The following is a 23,422-nucleotide window of genomic DNA, read 5'->3' as shown; positions in this document are numbered from 1 at the left end:
AAATGGACAGCTAGGAGAACAAGAGACACAAACAAGGAGATGCGGCAGGTAGCCTAGCGATTAAGAGTGTTGGGCCAGTAACGAAAGGTCGCTGGTTTGAATCGCTCACTTGTATAGGTGAAAAATATGTCCATGTTCCCTTGAGCAAGGCACTTAACCCTAATTGCTCCTGTAAGTCGCTCTGGATAAGAGCATCTGCTAAATGACTGAGATGAGCAGAGAGACGAGAGACAGAGATATTCCCACAGCCTTGACTGATATCTCTCCCTTTCCCTCACTCTCTCTCCCGCTCCTTTCTTCCCTCTGTCCCTCCCTCCCAGTGGGCAGCAGCTGGTAACAGACCAGAGGCTATGCCAGTCCAAGTCTCACCAGGACTCCGTCCTCTCCGCCCTCAACCAGCAGAGGAAGGATGGCCTACTCTGTGATGTCACCCTGGTCGCCGGCGACCAGAAGTTCCACGCCCATAAAGCAGTGCTGGCGGCGTGCAGCGATTACTTCCGGGTGAGTTTGGGCCTGGGGAGGACACTACACTCTTAGAAAAAATGGTTATTTGTCTGACCCCATAGGGGAACCCTTTGAAGAACTCTTTAGCTTCTAGGTAGAACCTTTCCACAGAGGGTTCTACATGGAACCAAAAAGTGTTCTACCTGGAACCAAAAAGGGTTCTCCTATGGGGACAGCCGAATAACCCTTTTTGGAACCCTGTTTTCTAAGAGTGTAGTTTCAAGTTGTATTGTCACTTGCACAAGTACAGTGAAATGCCTGTCTTGCAAGCTCTTTCCCAACAAAGAAATAATCAATATCACTAGTACTATAAATCAGAACAAAAACACACGAGAAATAGAAATAATAAGAACAGGAGAAAGTGAGTAAGCTATAGACAGGCTCAGTTCCATGTACTGGATACTGGAGTTGTAGGGGTAGATATGTATAGTGTGTCAGGTGACTAGGCATCAGGATATATGATTAACAGAGTAGCAGCGGCGTATTTGATGATTGTTTGTGTGTGTAATGTGCACGTGTGTATGTGTGTGTGTATGTGTGAGCAAATTAAGCGTGCGTGTGTGTTGGAGTGTGTGTGAGTGTGCATAGAGTCAGTGCAAAAATAAAAATAAAATAAAAGGGTCAATGCAGAAAGTCTGTGTAGCCATTTTGGTAGCTATTTAGCAGTCTTATGGCTTGGAGATAGAAGCTGGTCAGGAGCCTGTTGAGGTCAGACTTGTTGCACCGGTACCGATTGCCGTGCTGAAGCAGAGTGAACAGTCTATGGCTTGGGTATCTGGAGTCTCTATCAGTTTTCCAGGCCTCCCTTTCACACACCGCCTGATATAGAGGTCCTGAATCTCAGGGAGCTCGGCCCCTGAGTGATGTACTGGGTGTTCTGCACCACCCTATATAGCACCATGCGATCGAGGGTGGTGCAGTTTCCATAACAAGCAGTGATGCAGCCAGTCAAGATGCTCTCAGTTTGGCAGCTGTATAACTCTTTAAGGATTTGAGGGCCCATGCCAAACCTTTTCAACCTCCTGAGGGGGAGGTGGCACAGTCGTTCCATCTTCTTGACTGTGTGAGTGGACCATTTTAAGTCCTTTTGGACACAGAGGAACTTGAAGCTCTCGACCTGCTCCACTAGTGCCCTGTTGATGTGGATAGGAGCGTACTCGCCCCCTGTTTTCTGTAGTCCACGATCAACTCCTTGGTCTTACTGTCATTGAGGGAGAGGTTGTTCTGGCACCACACTGCCAGCTCACTGACCTCCTCCCTGTTGGCCTTCCCATTTTCGCCGGTGATCAGGCCTAACCCCGTCATGTCGTCAACCAACTTGATGATGGTGTTGGAGTTGTGCATGACCACGCAGTTGTGGGTGAACATGGCGTACAGGAGGGGAGTAAGCACACACCCACTCCGTGTTCACCCACAACTGTTGTGGGTCAGCGTGGCGGAGGTGATGTTGCCTACCCTCACCACCTGGGGTCAGCCCGTCAGAAAGTCCAGGATCCAGTTGCAGAGGGAGGTGTTCAGTCCTAGGGTCCCATGCTTGGTGATGAGCTTGAAGTGGACTATGGTGTTGAACGCTGTAGTCAATGAACAGCATTCTCATGTATTCCTCTTATCTAGGTGGGTGAGGGCAGTGTGGAGTGCAGTTGAGATTGCGTCTTTGGATCTGTTGTGGCGGTATGCAAATTGGAGTGGGTCAGGGGTGTCTGGGATGATGGAGTTGATGCGTGCCATAACCAGCCTTTAAAAGTACTTAAATCAAATTGTATTGGTCACATACAAGTCTTTAGCAGATGTTATTGCAGGTGGTGATTGTGATAAAGGGTGGTCGTCTTTGTGGAAGGTAGCCTTAGAGTTCTTAAGAACAGGAATATTGGCGGTCAGCTTGAGATGTGGGGGTTACAGACTGGGACAAGGAGAAGAGGTTGAACATGACCGTAAATATGCCTGCCAGCTGTTCTGCGCATGCTCTGAGAACACGTCCTGCAATACTGTCCGGCCTGCGATCTCGGTGATCGAGATCACCTAGTCCTCTGGGTGGGCGGTGGCCCTCATGCACGGCTTGGTGTTTTGGTCGAAGTATGTATAAAATGCATTGTGTTCGTCTGGTAAAGAGGCATGGTTGGGCAGATTACTGCTGGTTCTTCCTTTGTAATCCGTAATGGACTGTACAGTCATGGCCAAAAGTTTTGAGAATGACACAAATATTAATTTTCACAAAGTCTGCTGCCTCAGTTTGGATGATGGCAATTTGCATATACTCCAGAATGTTATGAAGAGTGATCAGATGAATTGCAATTAATGCAAAGTCCCTCTGCCATGGAAATGAACTGTATCCCCAAAAAAACATTTCCACTGCATTTCAACCCTGCCACAAAAGGACCAGCTGACATCATGTCAGTGATTCTCTCGTTAACACAGGTGTGAGTGTTGACGAGGGCAAAGCTGGAGATCACCCTGTCATGCTGATTGAGTTCGAATAACAGACTGAAAGCTTCAAAAGGAGGGTGGTGCTTGGAATCATTGTTCTTCCTCTGTCAAACATGGTTACCTGCAAGGAAACACGTGCCGTCATCATTACTTTGCACAAAAAGGGCTTCACAGGCAAGGATATTGCTGCCAGTGAGATTGCACCTAATCAACCATTTATCAGATCATCAAGAACTTCAAGGAGAGCGGTTCAATTGTTGTGAAGAAGGCTTCAGGGCGCCCAAGAAAGTCCACTAAGCGCCAGGACTGTCTCCTAAAGTTGATTCAGCTACAGGATCGGGGCACCACCAGTACAGAGCTTGCTCAGGAATGGCAGCAGGCAGGTGTGAGTGCATCTGCACGCACAGTGAGGCAAAGACTTTTGGAGGATGACCTGGTGTCAAGAAGGGCAGCAAAGAAGCCACTTCTCTCTAGGAAAAACATCAGGGATAGACTGATATTCTGTAAAAGGTACAGGGATTGGACTGCTGAGGACTGGGGTAAAGTCATTTTCTCTGATGAATCCCCTTTCCGATTGTTTGGGGCATCCGGAAAAAAGCTTGTCCGGAGAAGACATGGTGCCATCAGTCCTGTGTCATGCCAACAGTAAAGCATCCTGAGACCATTCATGTGTGGGGTTGCTTCTCAGACAAGGGAGTGGGCTCACTCACTATTTTGCCTAAGAACACAGCCATGAATACAGAATGGTACCAACACATCCTCAGAGAGCAACTTCTCCCAACCATCCAGGAACAGTTTGGTGACAAACAATGCCTTTTCCAGCATGATGGAGCACCTTGCCATAAGGCAAAAGCGATAACTAAGTGGCTCGGGGAACAAAACATCGATATTATGGGTCCATGGCCAGGAAACTCTCCAGACCTTAATGCCATTGAGAACTTGTGATCAAGAGGCAGTGGACAAACAAAAACCCACTAATTCTGACCAACTCCAAGCATTGATTATGCAAGTATGGGCTGCCAGAAGTTAATTGACAGCATGCCAGGGCAGATTGCAGAGGTCTTGAAAAAGAAGGGTCAACACTGCAAATATTGACTCTTTGCATCAACTTCATGTAATTGTCAATAAAAGCCTTTGACACTTATAAAATGCTTGTAATTATACTTCAGTATTCCATAGTAACATCTGACAAAAATATCTAAAGACACTTGAAGCCTCAAACTTTGTGGAAATTAATATTTGTGTCATTCTCAAAACTTTTGGCCACGACTGTAGCCCCTGCCACATGCGGTGGGTGTTGGAACCTGTCTAATAGGATTCCACCTTGTTTTTATTTTGTCCTGTTGCTTGTTTGATGGTTCTGCGGAGGTCGTAGCAGGATTTCTTGTCCTCAGCCATAGTCTCTGGGTTGGCTGCAACCTTGGTGTTAATCTAGGGCTTTTGCTTGGGGGATCTAGGGCTTTTGATTGGGGAAGCAGCGACCCTTCACTGCGGGGACAACATTGGTGATGCATTTCCTAATGAAGCCGGTGGCGGAGGTGGTTAGTTGTCGACGCTATCTGCGGAGTCCGGCTACAGTCAGCGCTAGCAAAGCAGTCCTGTAGCATAGCCTCTGATTCAGAGGACCATTTATCTACGGAGCACGTCACGGGTACTTCCTGTTTGAGCTTCTGCTTGCAGGCAGGAGTATAGAGTCATGATCTGATTGCCGAACGGGGGATGAGGAAGGGCCTTGCTTGTGAGTAGAGTAACCGTGGTCTAGGACTTTATCAGCCCGAGTGGCAAAGGAGACGTGTTGATGTAAGTTGGGTATTTATTACCTGTCTTAATGACGCAGATTTAAAATCACCGGCAACCAAAAAAGCAGCTTCCAGGTTCATGGTTTTCTGCTTGTTTATAGTCTTGTCCAGTTTAAGTGGCAGCTTGTTGTTTTTCTTGTCCTGAGGTGGAATATATACAGCAGTCATGATAACAGCCGACAACTCTCTCAGGTGATAGAATACCTGATTGTTAATTAAAAGTCTTCTAAGACGGGTGAACAATGCATCAAGGCTTCCACTGGGCTAGAGTCAGCACACCATTTGCTGTTGATGAAGAGTCATACCCTCCCCCTCTAGGATTTCCCTATATTCAATGTCCTGTCCGCTCGGTGAATGGAGAATCCATTGAGTTGGATAGCCATGGGGGGTATCTTTTCCGAAAGCCATGTTTCAGAAAAGCAGAGAATATTGCAGTTCGAGAGTCCTGTTGATATCAAATTCACGATTGGAGGTCATCCATCTTATTATCAAGTGTCTGGTGTTTCGTCTTGGGTAGCCCGAAAATTGTGTCGGAATTACACTAACAGCCCAGGGCAGATGAGTTGAAGTTGAAGCTGGAATTGAGGTTAGTAAATGCCGATCTGATGTTCAAAAGTTATTGTCGATCATAAGAACTGATAGCGGATACATTTCATCCAAAAAAGTAAAGATAAACGCCAAAAGAAGCAAAGTTGGGGCAGAACTCGAAAGACTTACAGTATGACGCCATCTTCTGTGCCCGTATGTAATGTCAGTGTAATGTGCACATCTGGCTTCGGAGGACATGGAACATATACAGTACAGTCCGCATGCACAGTATATCTACACAGGATATCTACACATACACTATATATACAAAAGTATGTGGACAGTATTTCAGCCACAACCATTCTTGACAGGCCTATAAAATCGAGCACACAGCCATGCAATCTCCATAGACAGACATTGGCAGTAGAATAGCTTTACTGAAGAGCTCAGTGACTTTCAACGTGGCACCGTCATAGGATGCCACCTTTCCAACAAGTCAGTTAGTCAAATGTCTACCCTGCTTGAGCTGTCCCGGTCAACTGTCAGTGCTGTTATTGTGAAGTGGAAAAACGTCTAGGCGCAACAGCGGCTCAGCCGCGAAGTGGTGGGCCACACAAGCTCACAGAACGGGACAGCCGAGTGCTGTCCGCCAACTTTTGGTCATGTAGTGTATATTAGTCAATCAAGCAAACCAGTTTCATGAGATAGTCACCTGGAATGCATTTCAATTAAAAGGTGTGCCTTGTTAAAAAAACATATTTGTGGAATTTCTTTCCTTCTTAATGCATTTGAGACAATAAGTTGTGTTGTAGATAGCCCTAAATGGTAAAAGAATAGCTCAAAGCAAAGAGAAATGACCGTCCATCATTACTTTAAGACATCAAGGTCAGTCAAATCTGGAAAATTCCAAAAACTATTAACGTTTCTTCAAGTGCAGTTGCAAAAACCATGAAGCGCTATGATGAAACAGTCTCTCATGAGGTCCGCCACAGGAAAGGAAGACCCAGAGTTACCTCTGCTGCAGAGGATAAATTAATTAGAGTTACCTGCACCTCAGATTGCAGCCCAAATAAATTATTCACTGAGTTCATGTAACAGACACATCTCAACATCAACTGTTCAGAGGAGACTGCGTGAATCAGGCCTTAATAGTCAAAATGCTGCAAAGAAACCACTACTAAAGGGCACCAATAAGAAGAATAGACTTGCTTGGGCCAAGAAACACGAGCAATGGACATTAGACCAGTGGCTTTTTTGAAGAATATAAAATATATTTTGATTTGTTTTAACACTTTTTTGGTTACTACATGATTCCATACGTGTTATTTCATAGTTTTGATGTCTTCGCTATTGTTCTACAATGTAAAAGTTCAAACGTTTTGACTGGTACTGTATATTTTTTCAATGATCTGAGAAGAACAATGCATTGGCAGGGCAATTCAAGCAAAGCCAATATGCAGTGATAAGCTTTTGGGCCTACTGTGAAAACCTTGTTACGAGGGAACTGTGTTGAATAGATTCATGTTGAAAATCAAATTTGCCGTTTCACATGTAAAAAAAATAATAATAATAATCCCCATGTGAAAATCGTAGGGCTGGCCCCATTTAGTTGTCGATAGGCTGTTTGGTCGACCGAGATTTCTTTAGTCAAGACATCTGTCTGATTCGCGCATGTCTCAGTGGACTACTCCATTGCGGAGGCCACAGGGAAGGCACAGTCCATCATTTCTTAAACGTGTATGGTTATATTATAAATAATGGTGTAACACTAATAAACCGAATAATATTATTTTTTATAACATGAGCTTTCTGCCGCGGTGGATATGGTCGTTGTCCGTGGTTATGAAACATAGTCTTAAGTGCGCCATAGAATTGGCGGCGATCCCTATGTTGCTATGTGTATAATAGCAAAATGAACCAGCATATTTGGATTGAGGACAATGGCAGAGGCATCAGCGTCAGAGACGAGGAAACAGCCCTTGCCTTAAACCTATTCATATGGGATTAGTTTTACTGGGGGTGGTCGGGTAATGTAATTATGTACACAAGCACAAAACACCACATCTGTTATTTTCTTTGGTCTACAATAACTGATTTGATCAATTGAACAAAGTTGCTCTGCATAGCCTATATATGAAGGGCCCACATGTATCAACTTTCTCAGTGAATGCTTTTGTTAATATATTTTTTTGTGGGTATGAATTGAATAATGCATCAATTAAAAAGATATAGCGCCTGTAGCGCCTGTTTAATATCGTAATTATTATGCTGTTAATAGATCGCAAATCAGCATACAACTGACTTAAACGTTTGGAAATGATGAAAGTTCACTTTCGCATCCATAGCCTTAAAACTCATCTCAAGTGCAAGTGCACTGTTTAGCTCACATCTGAAGGCTGGGGGCATTTAGGACGTCTACTGGGGATCGCTAAAATATTCGAATGATTATCACATTTCCTCAATTCAAATATTTAGGCGACACTATACCGAAGATGGTTTGGTATGGTTTAGAAACTTGGGAACCAAGCTCGAGTTATCACTGTAGCTCTGTTATCGCCTGGACTTGTTGAAATATCTTAATGTCATTATCAATAGTAGGCTTTGTATAGTAGCCCTGTATAACCACCATCGAGCTGTAGGCCTAAGAGCACGTCCTGTTTAGACGAAATACCGTAACTTACTTATTACTCTTATATTTCAATATATAGGCTACTGTATTAATCAATCAGCCATTCGTTCATGGCATCACACAGCATAGGAGACATTCATGCTTTGAAATGCCATCGAGCATTTTAGTTTTCAAATGAATAACAAAGGGAGCTTTGGATAATTAGCCTAGACAATGAATACTTTGCAATTCACGAATGCATGCAACTGTTTTTAGTCTACTGTAATAAAGCCGCACATATGCCCAGGCCTTGAGCAGAGCAACAGGCCCAACCCCCACTAATACACCCGCCCAAGCCCCATCCTGCGACCTAAGAGATATATATATATATATATCAGATGCTCAGCATGCTCTGCTCACACCTACTGTAATGGTCCGAGCCTAAACCACACAAAAACAACACTAGACACTGTGGAACACAAAGCTTTTACTATCTCATCCTGGAATATACAAGGTCTGAGGTCATCTGCTTTTGGCCTAAAGAGCAGGAACCCAGACTTCATCAAAGAAAATGCAAATACAGACATTGTCATCCTACAAGAAACATGGTATTTTACATCTGGCTAAAAATGAATAAGGAAATTATCTCAACAGAGAAAAATCTCCTTGTGTGCTACCTATATCCCCCCAATAGAATCCCCATACTTTAACGACAACAGCTTCTCCATCCTAGAGGGGGAGATAAACCACTTGCAGGCCCAGGTACTAGTCTGTGGCGACCTAAATACCAGAACTGGACAAGAGCCTGACACCCTCAACACACGGGGACAAACACCTCCCTCACATGCCCCCCCCTAGACATAACGACAACAACAAAAACGGGTCACAACTCCTGCAGCTCTGTCAGACTCTGGGTATGTACATAGTCAAAGGTAGGCTTTGAAGGGACTCCTATGGTAGGTACACATATAGCTCATCTCTTGGCAGTAGTACTGTAGACTACTTTATCACTGACCTCAGCCCAGAGTCTGACTAAACGCTCTCAGGTCACAGCAAAATCATACTCTACTTGAACAGAGCTTTGCTCAATCATGAGTCATCAAAGCCAAAGGAACTGAATAATATTAAGAAATGCTATAGATGGAAGGAAAGTTAGGCAACAACAAATTCAATCCCTTCTAGACAATTTCCTGGACAAAATGTTTCACTGTAATAGTGAAGGTGTAGACTTGGCAGTAGAAAATCTAAACAGTATGTTTGACCTCTCAGCTTCCCTATCAAATCTAAAAATGTCAAGCAGACATCCTAAGAAAATTAACAACAATGACAAATGGTTTGATGAAGAATGCAAAATCCTAAGAAAGAAATTGAGAAACCTATCCAACCAAAAACAGAGACCCAGAAAAACTGAGCCTTCACTATGCTGAATCACTAAAACAATACAGAAATATACTACGGAAAAAGAAGGAACAGCATGTCAGAAACCAGCTCAATGTAATTGAAGAATCCATATAATCTAACCACCTCTGGGGAAAACTCTAAACAAAGAGTTATCTGTCTAAAACGGAGATGTATGGATAAACCACTTCTCCAATCTTTTTGGCTCTATAACAAAGAGCAAACATCAAACACATATACATGAACAAATGCAAATCTTAGAATCAACTATTAAAGACTACCAGAACCAACTGGATTCTCCAATTACATGTTATGAACTACAGGACAAAATACCCTCCAACCCCCAAAAAAACATAGAGACCACAAATTCCAATTGGCTATACTTAAACTCTCTAACATCAGCCTCAGCTCTGGCATATTTTGGAACCAAAGACTAATCATCCCAATCCACACAAGTGGAGACAAATTTGACCCCAATAACTTCTGTGGGATATGCGTCAACAGCAACCTTGGGAAAATCCATTGCATTATCATTAACAGCAGACTCGTACATTTCCTCAGCATAAACAATGTAATGATCAAATGTCAAATTGGCTTTTTACCAAATTACCATACAACAGACCACGTAGTCACCCTGTTCAACCTAATTGACAAACTAACAAAGCAAAACAAAGGCAAAGTCTTCTCATGCTTTGTTGATTTCAAAAAAGCTTTCAACTCAATTTGGCACGAGGGCCTGCTGTACAAATTGATGGAAAGTGGTGTTGGGGGAAAAACATACGACATTATAAAATCCATGTACACAAACAACAAGTGTGAGGTTATAATTGGCAAAAACCACACACATTTCTTTCCACAGAGCTGGGGGATGAGATAGGGATGCAGCTTAAGCCCCACCCTCTTCAACATATATATATACCAACGAATTGGCGAGGGCACTAGAACAGTCTGCACCATCTGACCTCACCCTACTAGAATCTGAAGTCAAATGTCTACTGTTTGCTAATGATCTGGTGCTTCTGTCTCCAACCAAGGAGGGCCTACAGCAGCACCTAGATCTTCTGCACAGATTCTGTCAGACCTGGGCAATGACAGTAAATCTCAGTAAGATAAAAATAATGGTCTTCCAAAAAAGGTCCAGTTCCCAGAATCACGAATACAAATTCCATCTAGACACCGTTGCCCTAGAGCACACAAAAAAACAAAACATACCTCGGCCTAAACATCAGAGCCACAGGTAACTTCCACAAAGCTGTGAATGATCTGAGAGACAAGGCAAGAACGGCCTTCTATGCCATCAAACGGAACATAAAATTTGACATGCCAATTAGGCTAAAGATACTTTAATCAGTTATAGAACCCATTGCCCTGTACGGTTATGAGGTCTGGGGTCCGCTCACCAACCAAGAATTCACAAAATGGGACGAACACAACATTGACACTCTGCATGCAGAATTCTGCAAAAATATCCTCTGTATAACGTAAAACACCAAATAATGCATGCAGATCAGAATTAGGCCGATACCCGCAAATTATCAAAATCCAGAAAAGAGCTGTTCAATTCTACAACCACCTATAAGGAAGCAATTCCCAAAACTTCCATAACAAAGCCAACACCTACAGAGAAATACACCTGGAGAAGAGCCCTCTAAGCAAGCTGGTCTTGGGGCTCTGTTCACAAATGGACCCTACAGAGCCCCGGCACAACAACACAATTATACTCAACCAAATCATAAGAAAACGCATAGATTTTCACAAAATGAAATCAACTCCAATCAAACTTTGTCACTTGCTGAATACAACAAGTGTAGAATGTACCTTGAAATGGTTACTTACAAGCCCTTAACTCTTCTTGAACTGCACTGTTGGATAAGAAAATATTTACCAAGTAGACTAAAATAAAAAGTAACATAATAAAAATAACAATAACGAGGCTATATACAGGGGTCACCAGTACAGAGTCCGTGTTTGGGGGTACAGGTTAGTTGAGGTAATTTGTACATGTAGATGGGGGTGATGTGACTATGTATAGATAGCAGTGTACAAAAGGGGGGAGGGGGTCAATGTAAATTGTCCGGCGGCGATTTTATTAATTGTTCAGCAGTCTTACGGCTTGGGGGTAGAAGCTGTTGACGAGACTTTTGGGCCTAGACTTGGCACTCCGGTACCGCTTGCCGTGCGGTAGCAGAGAAAACAGTCTATATACTGAATTCTCTGACAATTTTATGGGCTTTCATCTGACACCGCCTATTATATAGGTCCTGGATGTGAGGAAGCTTGGCCCCAGTGATGTACTGGGCCATTCACACCACTCTCTGTAGCGCCTTAGTCAGATGCCGAGCAGTTGCCGTACCAGGCAGTGATGCAAACGGTCAGGATGCTCTCGATGGTGCAGCTGTAGAAACATTTGAGGATCTGGAAACCCATGCCAAGTCTTTTCCCCGAGGGGGAAAAGGTTTTGTCGTGCCCTCTTCACGACTGTCTTGGTATGTTTGGACCATGACAGTTTGTTGGTGATGGACACCAAGGAACTTGAAACTCTCGACCGGCTCCACTACAGCCCCGTCGATGTTAATGGGGGCCTCTTCGGCCCACCTTTTCCTGTAGTCCACGATCAGCTCCTTTCTTTTGTTCACATTGAGGGAGAGGTTGTTGTCTTGGCACCACACTGCCAGTTCTCTGACCTCCTCCCTATGGGCCGTCTCATCGTTGTCGGTTATCAGCAAACTTAATGATGGTGTTGGAGTCGTGTTTGCCACTCAGTCGTGGGTGAACAGGGAATACAGGAGGGTCTACTGAGGGGCCCCAGTGTTAAGGATCAGCTTGGCAGATGTGTTGTTGCCTACTCTTACCACCTGGGGGTGGCCCGTCAGGAAATCCAGGATCCAGTTTGAGGGAGGTGTTTAGTCCCAGAGTCCTAAGCCTAGTGATGAGCTTCGTGGGCACTATGGTGTTGAACGCTGAGCTGTAGTCAATGAACAGCATTCTCACATAGGTGTTCCTTTTATCCAGGTTAGAAAGGGCAGTGTGGAGTGCGATTGAGATTGCTTCATCTGTTGGGGCGGTATGCGAATTGGAGTGGGTCTAGGGTGTCCAGGAGGATGCTGTTGATGTGAGCCATGACCAGCCTTTCAAGCACTTCATAGCTACCGACGTGAGTGCCACGGGGCGGTAATCATTTCGGCAGGTTACCTTCGCTTCCTTGGGCACAGGGACTATGGTGGTCTGCTTGAAACATGTAGATATTACAGACTCGGTCAGAGAGAGGTTGAAAATGTCAGTGAAGACACTTGACAGTTGTTCCGCGCATGCTTTGACGACACGTCCTGGTAATCCGTCTGGCCCAGCGGCTTTTGTACATGACAAGTGGTTGTCCCAATCCCCTATAGAGTAGAGACTGCGTTAGCTATGGAAACACAATTTACCTAGAACAACACTAGTGCTTACACCCCAAAAATACCAGTCCTAATCAAAAAAAAGGAGCAGGAGTATCCTCTGCTCTGAGGTTGTAGTGGTGTGACTGTAGCCTGGTCCCATCATGTCAACTCCTTCACATGACAAGGTGTGGCATGAAGGCGCAAACAAATTGGTACCCAGGCTAGTGTGATTTAGGAGTCCTTGATTATTTTAGTTGTGAATTAAAGACATGACTAATCCATCACCCTGCCGCTTCCCCTGTTCCTCCATCCCTGATCAATGGCTCTGCCAACATCTCATACTGTGACACCAATCAATTGCTTTGATTGGGGAGCACCCGGCATCAGGCACAGCACAGCAGGCTCAGGGCCAGGCGACTGCTCTCTCTGGGGCTTCGATTTCACTTTGTCTTTGTTTGTGTGTGGGTGTTCATGCAGTGTTTCCCAGAAAAAGATCAAGACCAGGAAGTAACCAGTCTGTGTGTCGGATAGTGATAAATATAGCTTGTAAAATGGGTGTCAAAGAAACACATTATCTCTACGTAATCTCTATGTCCAATGAACTCTATGGATAGGCCAAGAGTGAGCTTTCAACTGGAGGGCAGTTGCTGTGTGAAATCACATGATAGTTCTTGTGCTTTCAACCCCTTGGGGGGGTTGTCTCCTGTCTGTGTAACGGCTGTGAAACGGCTAGCTTAGTTAGCGGTGGTGCGCGCTAAATAGCGTTTCAATCGGTGACGCCACTTGCTCTGAGACCTTGAAGTAGTAGTTCCCCTTGCTCTGCAAGGGCCGCGGCTTTTGTGGAGCGATGGGTAACGATGCTTCGTGGGTGACTGTCGTTGATGTGTACAGAGGGTCCCTGGTTCGCACCCGGGTATGGGCGAGGGGACGGTCTAAAGTTATACTGTTACATCTGTCTGTCTGTTTGTTTGTGTGTGCTGATCAAGCAAAATAACTGTTCTCTCTAAGACAATGGGCAATAAAGTATTTTTTTATTTTTTTGTGGAACAGATGGGGGTGGTTCAGCACCCCTACTTCCCGCATCTATGAGGCTGTTTTTGTAATTCAGTTGTGCTGTAGCCTATTCATAGCTCAGGTTTGCTGTGCCTATGTCTCAGAGGTGTGTGTGTGTGTGTCTCTCTGTCTGTCTCTGTCTGACTGTGTGTGTTCTCAGGCCATGTTTAGTCTGTGCATGGTGGAGAGTGAGGCAGATGAGGTGACTCTTCAGGGAGTGACCAGTGTGGGACTGAAACATGCACTAGACTTCGCCTACACAGGACAGGTGAGTCTACAGTAGCACCTTCATCTACAGCTAGCCACCCCACACATGTCCTCAAGTCACACACAGGCACTGAACTGTACACACAAACACATCTCACAACTATCCAGATTTACACTAACTAAGAGTGACAGTTTCCAGCTTTTCGTTAGCTGATTAAAGCTATAGCCCAGCCATACTGGCGGATCGCGGTCCTGATAATTGACCCCTAGGGTGCCCCCATTTGATTTTGTTGAGTCACTTAGGTATCATATGAACGCGCATAAAACATGACAAAATGTATAGAATTGCAGGAAATTTGCTTTAAAATGCTGAAGTTTTCTCTCCGCCAAGGAAAGGGATGTGAACAAGTTTGAGCATTTTGGGGTCATGTGAGTCGCGATGTGGGGGTTTGTTACTATGCCGATAAATGACAATATCCTCCAGGACCGTTGCCATCTAGTACATTTGTGCGACTGGACCTTCTTAAATAGTGGTTGAGTCCACCTGCTATAGCCTATACATGGATGTGATATCTAACCTAGCCTGATCCTACAGTATGCCAGTGACCCCCCCCCACTCTTTCTCCTTCCTCCCTCTCTCTCTCTTGCCTATCTCTCTTGCCTATTTCTCCCCCCCCCATCTTTCTCTCCCTCTCTCTCTCTCTGCGGTGAGGAGTCAGGAGATCTATGCCCTGTGGCCCAGCAGTGAGAGGCTGGCTAGCTCGTAATTATTCCTAATTGCATTTCCACAGTGGAAATGAGCAGGGGGGAGTTGTGTTGATGTAGGTCAGCAGCCGGCTGCCGGTCCGTTTCCGTCTGCTGAGATGATGAGACGTGAGCAATATGCTTATTTCAGTAAACAACCACAGAGCTAGTTGCTGAAATCCACGGGCCACATGTCAGGGACCATGGGGTTAGCAGACATGCTGTTGCTATATAGTCTACACTGAGAGGACGCACACACGCATATTATAAATATTAGTCATACTTTTTATTTGATGTTGCTAAAATCATGTATTTTGCATGGCAATTACATCGAAATGTGGTATATATCACAGCTGTAAGAAGGATAACTGTGTGTGTGTGAATAACAATGTATAATACCACTCTAACTGCAATGTAATGACCCTTTTTAAATTCATGTTTTATAGACATGGAATATAAAGTGGGACACACACATGTAGTCTATTGAAGAGAACACAGCGCAAAGAATGCCTCTCAAATGCTTTCAGTAGCACATGAGTGAAATCACATTAGTGTGAAATGCTATTGCACACAAAAAAAACACGCCTGGCCCGAGACCACAGTCACACACCCACACACATGAATCAGCAGCATTATATAAAGTGACCACTGGTCCCTGAGGGCTTCTGCCATTTGGTTGCGTCCCAAATGGCACCCTATTCCATACATAGTGCACTACTTTTGACCAGAACCCTATGGGCACTATACAGGGAATATGGTGTCATTTGGGATGGAACCTGTCTGTCTGGGGAGGTGAGCAGTGTGTGAGGTGGACAGGACGTGGTCTCACTCAGGTCCTCTCCTCAGATAATGCTGGAGCCAGGGGTGATTCAGGATGTTCTGTCGGCAGGAAGTCACCTTCAGCTGCTGGAGCTGCTCAGTCTTTGCTCACACTACCTCGTCCAGGTGAGGAGTCAAGACAGACATGGACACACACACACACACACACACACTCACATATATTACATACATAGTCATATACAGTAGTACAGTCAAATAAGCACATACGTATCACACACCCACACCTACACTGGAATTTCTTGTGTATATGGAGGGTCTACTCTCCACATGTCCAAGGTACTTCCTAACAACACAAGACCACACATTAAAACCCCCCCTGTCACTACCAGTAAGATACATTAGCATGGCAGTGGGCAAACCGTTACATCACCTTATGGTCAACAGTGCTCTCACACACCGTCTGCTGGTAGAGAGAGAAATGGACACTGTGTTGCACACCATTGATTTCACTGCACTGTCCCTATAGACATACTCCCTGCTCACTGTAAACACTGTATTATACAATTAGATAGCAGCTGAAGATGCAGAGAAAAGACCCAGGTTAACATAAAATGTAGATTCACTAGCTTTCTATAAGTATTTTGTCTGTATGAAATTGGGTATTGAACAGGTTTTTTTTTGTGTGCGAGTGTTTGTTTGAGGCGATTACTCAGAGCCATGCAGTATATTGCACGTGGTCCTGCTTACTGCCAGCAGATGGCAGTCTTATTCCACTCTCGATCTAAATGTTCTGTTCTCTTGCCTCCTCTCCTGTTCTCTCTCTGTTCTCTTTCTTGTTCTGCTTGAATAACAATGTGGTCTCATCTCCAATAGATTCAGTGGTATATAAACTGCAGTTCAAAAACACCCCAAGGAAAGTGTGTGACCCAGAGTGTGTGTGTGTGTGTGCGTGTGAGGGATACTCAACTGTATGTCTGTGTGTATTACTGTATGTATTAACTTAAACCCCCCCCAAAAAAAAAAAGTATAAATAAATGAACAAAAAACCTGTACTTGTCTTTTCCTGCTACTTTATTGTGGGAAGATCACGGTCCCACGGCTGTGATATGTTGTTGTCTCACCTAGCTAACCTTGCAAAATTGTAAGTCACTCTGGATAAGAGTCTGCTAAATGACTAGCTGGGTTTCTCAACTCCACGACATGGAGATCTCGGAGTTGGGCTGTCAGTTGATACGAGGAAACAGTCGGTGGTTGTATTTGAAAAAAAGTTTTATTGAAAAGTATGGATTTCAGCGAAGAAAGGCCCGCTTTTACACAGGACAAACATATGTTTAAGAAAAGTGTCGGCTGACAGTGACTCGATGTAGTCGGAGGTTCAGTCCACCCGCAGTCGTCGCTGCTCAACTCCACTGAGGTGGTATATATTTTGGCGTTTTAGAAACTCTGCTACGAAATGACTCAAATGTAAATGTATTTACCTTGTGAGTCTGTACCTGCCGATGTGTCCACAACAGGAGCTGAACAGTGTTAACTACCTGGACCTGTACCGTGTGGCCGATCTGTTCCACCTCCCTGCTCTGGAGGAGGCTGTGGTCAGCTTCCTGGTAGAACACCTGTGTGAGCTGCAGCAGAGCCGCCAGGAGGAGGTGCTGCTGCTCCCCTACCGCCTCCTCAGGGAGGTGCTGAAGAGCGACCGCCTCACCTCCCTCAACGAGGAAGAGATCTGGCAGGTACACTGCACTGGCTCCTCACAGTCACACACGCGCGCACACAATGGAAGGAACACACATGTTCGCAAATGCATGCACATATACAGACACATGCATGCACACACACACACACACACACACACTATATATGCACACCATAAACCCACACAGACTTTGATATACTACATCACACAGTGTGTCATAAAACGTCAACTGGGCAACATTCATTGCCTTCACCAAAATACACTCTTTATATTTATGTATAGGAGTGAATAGGAAAGGAAGGCGTGTGTGTGTGTATATATGGAGTGGGGGGGGGGGCTATGCGTTTCGACTGTTCATTTGCACCAATCAGGCCCCCCTCTCCACCTCTTCTCTCTCCCCCCTCTCTGATTAGGCCCACCGCGGCTTCATCAGCGCCCCAATCACCCAGCTGTCACTCCGGCCGCCCGTCTGATTGAAAACAATCAGGCCTCTGATGGCACAATTACCCTGACCCTTTAGCCGGGCGATGCTGCCATAATCAGACCCCGATTAGGCTGCTTTGGGCCTCCTTCACTCTGCCGAGGAAGGTTAATTTGGGCATCCGCCCGAAAAAACGCGAGGGCGCCAATACACAGCCGATATAGTTTGCCCGTCAATCATCGTCACACCGACTTCTCTCAGAGTCTCACGCTCTGGAAATCACATTTTCTTGGGTCTTTGTTTTTTTTCTACCCCTTCTTTGCGCGTTTGTCTTTTCTCTGGTTGCTCTCTCCCTCTCTCTCTCTATCTGTCTCCCTCTTTGGGGAAGAGGGGAGGGAGGGGAGTTGATTTATTCTCTGCCCCGAGGAAGTTCTCTGATCCAGCATGACCTTCACAGTCAGCCTACCGGAGCGCGCACACACCCCTCTGCCACTTCAGAGGTGGGAGGAGGAGGAGGGAGAGAGCGGGAAAGAGAGAGAAAGGAGGAGAGGGGTGTAGATAGCAAGACCGAGAATAGGACAAAGCAGAGAGTGGAAAGGTGGGGGGTGTAAATACTGTTGTGTTAATACTGTTGTGTTGGCATAATTTTAGGATGTATTTAAGAAGGAAGAGAAAAGGGAGTGGCATTGACAGTAGTAGGACAATATATACAGTGCATGTGGGAATATGTCTGCGTCTATGTAAATGGTGTTCTGGTGTGCTGTTTGTACAGAATATGGTTTGAACGCATCTACGAGCCAGTGTAATGTTTGAATAGGATTTCAGTGTGTATCCAGTGTGCCTGCGAGTCAGGAGGAGGTGCTGACAGTGAACCGCTCCAGCTCAGTAATCTTGCTGTGCTGTAATAAGTTCCCTGTCTCTGTACTGATTGTGTTGAAAGCCACTTTGTTTCCCTGATAATGGTATCAGTGATCTTCAGCCATCTCGCCCACATTCACACGCCACCGCCGCAGCTAAACAGCCTCCGATTGCTCTCAAGTTCAATTAAATCCCCCCTCTGCTTCTCTCCTCTCCCGGTCCTCAACAAAGGAATGTACCGGTGGATATTCATGATGTGTGTGCGTTTGTATAAGTGTGTGTGTGTACGCGTGTTTTGTATAGGTATGTGTGTATGCATTTTGTATAAGTGTGTTTGTGTATACAGTAACACACTCGTCTTGATCTTGCAACACTGCTCTGTAGGCATTTAGAATACTAATAAGTATGAATCGCTTCCCTCTTGTCTTCCTCTTCCCCCTCTCCTCTTTAGCTGGTGGTGTGCTGGTTAGAGCATGACTGTCGGTACCAGTACACCGAGGACCTGATACAGCACGTTCGTTACGGCCTTATGGATGTGGCCGCCCTGCACCACGTGGCACAGTGCCACCCGCTGGTCCAGTCCAGTGCCACCGCCGCCGCCCTAGTGGACGAGGCTCTAGAGTACCACCGTGCCACCTACGCCCAACCCCTCCGCCAGACCGCCCACACCAAGCCCCGCTTCCAGTCTCTCACCCTCTACATCGCCGGCGGGCGCAAGCGCGAGGTGAGCCGCGTACGGGAGCTGCGCTACTTCAACCCGGCCGCCCAGGAGACCGTGCGCGTGGCCGGGTGCTCCAACTGGAGCGAGCTGGCGCCCATGCCCGCCGGGCGCAGCCACCACTGCGTGGCCGTCATGGGTCACTTCCTGTTTGTGGCAGGCGGCGAGGTGGAGCATTCCACGGGGAGAACGTGTGCGGTGAGGACCGCTTGTCGGTACGACCCCCGGGGGAACCGCTGGACGGAGATAGCCTCCATGAAGGCGTGCAGGGAACACTTTGTCCTGGGGGCTCTGGGCCAGTACCTGTACGCGGTGGGGGGGAGGAACGAGCTGAGACAGGTGCTGCCCACCGTGGAACGCTACTGTCCGAAGAGGAACAAGTGGACCTTCGTCCAGTCCTTTGACCGCTCGCTGTCCTGCCACGCCGGCTGTGTGGCTGACGACCTGCTCTGGGTCTCAGGTACACACACACCCAGATGGAGAATAGAGCATAACAGATTGAACACACACACACACGCCCGCCTGCCACCTGTGTGTAATACTCTTCTCTGTTACAGGTGGAGTCACAAACACAGCTCAGTACCAGAATAGACTGATGGTGTACGACCCAGAACAGGTAACTGAAGAAGAGATAGTACAGAGAAATAAGCCAAAAGTGAGACAAATGCCATCAAAACATTTAAAATCGAGGTTTCAGAACAGTTTCTGTTTGTGTGATAGCTGAGTAATACGCTTGTTTACGGCAACTTTGAGGATGTGTGTTTGCGTGCATGTGAGACAGGGGGCCTGCATGCAAGGGGGAGAGATGGAGAGCAAGAGAAGGAGAGCAAGAGGGAGAGAAGGAGAGCAAGAGGGAGAGAAGGAGAGCAAGAGGGAGAGAAGGAGAGAAAAAGCGAGGAAGGAAGGAAGGAAGGAAGGAAGGAAGGGAGAGCAAGAGAGAGAGAGCGAGCGAGCAGGAGACCGAGAAAGTCTCATTTGTATTCACCGTGGAGCTACATTCACCTGCCAGGAACACCAACCCCCCACCCACACTACCCTCAACAGATGGCCACCCGTCAGCTCCTACCAGACATACGCAATCGCACACACACACACACACACACACACAATCGCTCACGTACACACACAAACATGGTCACGTATGCTCACCCCCCACCACACACACACATACATACATACATACAAAACAACCAGACACACTTAGTCAAATGTGCACAGTCGCATACATCCGTGTAAAATAGAGAGGGTGAAGTATATTATTAGGAAGGGGGGCAAAATCATGAGGAGAAATCCTAGCCCTGGTGTCACATTATTTATCCAGCACTGAACATACATCAATTACCCAAGCAGGGATACGCTAAAATATTAATCCATCTATTCAACATCTTCCCACCGTCCTTTTCCCTCCCCACCTTCTCTTTCTCTCACTCTCTGCCCCCCTTCCCCTCTCTCTCTGACAGAACCAGTGGCTGGCCCGCAGTCCCATGCTACAGAGGCGAGTGTACCATGTCATGGCCGTGGCGAGAAGGCAGCTGTATGTGCTGGGAGGAAATGACCTGGACTACAACAACGACCGCATTCTGGTCCGCCACATCGACTCCTACGACATAGACATGGACCAGTGGACCCGCTGCACCTTCAGCCTACTCACGGGTGGGTGGGCTGCGCATACACACGCTCGTGCATACGCATGCACGTGCACACGCAGACACACACACACACACACACGTACTAGATAAGATCACTGTCCTCCTTTTTTTCCCTTGTGACTCTCCACCCCTCCCGACTTGATTCCCCGTGAAGTTGTCAAATAAGTTCAAGGTGAAGTCGGAAGTTATTTTCTGAACTTTCCCAACGCACCCTGTGTCTCAGATGACATCGAGTCATCTGGCCTCTCTTTGGCACAGTGAATCATTGTTTTCGCTCTCTCCTCTCTATCCTCCGCAGGTCAGAATGAATCTGGAGTGGCAGTCCATGATGACCGAATCTATGTTGTCGGTGGATATTCTATCTGGACCAATGAGCCCCTAGCGTGTATTCAGGTGAGTGACCTTGACTGATTTAAGTAACCTGAAAAATTGTCTTGTTAAACTATGTTGTACATAAATCATTTATGCATCATTTTTTAAAGGTATTTTGAATGCTCTTATAATCCATGATGAGGAAAGAGGGTATTCATAGCAAATGTTATCTTACTAAAATCTCTTATTATTTCATGTATTTGACATTTTTTTTTATTTCACTTCCTGTTGTCCAGGTGTTGGATGTGAGCACGGAGGGGAAGGAGGAAGTGTTCTATGGACCAACTCTACCGTTCGCCTCCAATGGAATAGCAACGTGTTTCCTCCCTGCCCCATACTTCACCTGCCCCAACCTCCAGACTCTACAAGTGCCCCATCACAGGATAGGGCCTGTCTAACATACTAATATAGACTACAGTAAATGTCTACATAGATATATCATGCAGCTCTTATGGACATACAACTATGTAACACAACACCCCCTCCCTCTAAATGCATTCACACACTATTGCCACCCAGATAAGATTACCCACGTCTTCCCCAGTTTCAGGATCCCAACCTAACCACTCCCAAGTGCAGGTGTCACTGCCCATCCTTGACATTACCCATAAACTGAACAAAAACGTGGCCCTGTATGTGAAAGGAGGATCCTCGAGGACATTGAGGAGGTTCCCTATTCAGCTACCCTGTAATGATGGACTGATCTTCCATCAGCTGCAGTGTTTGGGTCAATTTCAATTCAGTCAATTCAGGAAGTAAAACAGAAATTCTGATGACAATTTTGCTCATTGAAAAGCATTGAGAATAATAGATATTCGATTGGAATAATATATCCCGAACTGCCATAGAATTGACCCCAAACCCTGCTCAGATGACTGGTTGAAATAAAGGGGCTGCACTAGTCAATGGTGCAGAACAGGAGATCGCAATGCTGGAGCACTCAAGGGGAGCAGAGCTCTCTACGGAGTGAAATGGCTCCTTCTTTTACTAATGCACTCTAGGGCTATTGGCACTCTAACTAGCTGTACTTACTTACTACTTACCATAACCCATCTACTCCATACAAAGCCAATGGACCCATCCAAGGTCATTTCAACTGAAACCGGTTATGTGTGAACTGTGGACCCAATCTTACTCTTTCTTGAGCGTGTGTTTTCTATTCAAGCTCAGGATTTAAGACTGTTTAACAGTTCAATGAATGTCTGACCACTGTTATCATACAGTGCATATACTCAACATACTGTGTGTAGGAGAACCTAAGCTATGTGTTGCCACTGTCTTATGCCATTTTCAAAACGTCTTGTTTTACTTTGAGCAAAAAATAAGACAAAAGTAATTCTGTAACTCCACCAGCCTCCAGCAGTGAGAGGAAGTGTGAGAAAAAAAACATGTCTTGTTTTCAGAATAAAGAGGTACAGTACTGTATCAATAAAGCCCATAAATTGAATCGAGCAAGTTAATCCGCTGTATTTTCTTAGTATGAAATAGGGGAGTGTTGTCTAAAAAAAATGTTTTGCTTTTGGGAGGGTTGTTTTTCTTTCTATTGGGCACAGGGGAGTGTAGTGTGCTTTTTCCCTGGTTTACATTCTCCCCTTTGCAGGATTTACTATATTATTTATTCTATCCTTAGGAAATGGTCTCATCTGCTTGCATGCACATCCCCTATTTCAAGGTGTTTTGGTACTTCCCTTATGCAGTACGCTTTTCCACACACTATTATTATAAACTGGGTGGTTCGAGCCCTGAATGCTGTTTGACTGACAGCCATGGTATATCAGACCCTGTACCACGAGTATGACAAAACATGTATTTGTATTGCTCTAATTACTTGGAAAGCGGTGTATAATAGCAGTACGGCATTTCGGGGTTTGTGGTATATGGCAAATATACCACGGCTAAGGGCTGTGTCCAGGCACTCTGCGTTGTCATGCGTAAGAACAGCCCTTAGCCGTGGTATATTTGCCATTTACCACACCCCTTATTGCTTAACTATACCACAGGTATACAAAACACGAAGGATACCTGCTCTTTCCATGACAGACTGACCATGTGAATCCAGGTGAAAGCTATGATCCCTTATTGATGTCACTTGTTAAATCCACTTCAATCAGTGTAGATGAAGGGGAGGAGACAGGTTAAATAAGGATGTTTAAGCCTTGAGACATGGATTGTGTATGTGTGCGATTCAGATGGTGAATGGGCAAGACAAGATTTAAGTGCCTGTGAACGGGTTAGGTGCCAGGCGCAGCGGTTTGTGTCAAGAACTGTGATGCTGCTGGGTATGAACAA

At 45.6% G+C, this 23,422-nt stretch overlaps 1 protein-coding gene across 1 annotated transcript in view; it reads left to right on the top strand.

The window, feature by feature from the left end:
- klhl32 (kelch-like family member 32) overlaps positions 1 to 22,580 on the top strand; it is a 35,589-nt gene extending 13,009 nt beyond the window's left edge. The window contains exons 3-11 of the mRNA XM_024401886.2: positions 321 to 501; positions 13,852 to 13,959; positions 15,489 to 15,587; positions 16,937 to 17,152; positions 18,846 to 19,572; positions 19,670 to 19,728; positions 20,573 to 20,765; positions 21,060 to 21,154; positions 21,370 to 22,580. Coding sequence (XP_024257654.1) covers positions 321 to 501; positions 13,852 to 13,959; positions 15,489 to 15,587; positions 16,937 to 17,152; positions 18,846 to 19,572; positions 19,670 to 19,728; positions 20,573 to 20,765; positions 21,060 to 21,154; positions 21,370 to 21,531 — 1,840 coding nt within the window. The 3' untranslated portion in view covers positions 21,532 to 22,580. The remainder of the gene's footprint in view (positions 1 to 320; positions 502 to 13,851; positions 13,960 to 15,488; positions 15,588 to 16,936; positions 17,153 to 18,845; positions 19,573 to 19,669; positions 19,729 to 20,572; positions 20,766 to 21,059; positions 21,155 to 21,369) is intronic.
- The last annotated feature ends 842 nt before the right edge of the window (positions 22,581 to 23,422 follow it).

The sequence above is a fragment of the Oncorhynchus tshawytscha genome, linkage group LG03, assembly GCF_018296145.1.
Source record: "Oncorhynchus tshawytscha isolate Ot180627B linkage group LG03, Otsh_v2.0, whole genome shotgun sequence".
Classification (NCBI taxonomy): domain Eukaryota; kingdom Metazoa; phylum Chordata; class Actinopteri; order Salmoniformes; family Salmonidae; genus Oncorhynchus; species Oncorhynchus tshawytscha.
Note: the sequence above shows the minus strand (reverse complement) of the source record. Positions and strands in the feature narration are given on the sequence as shown.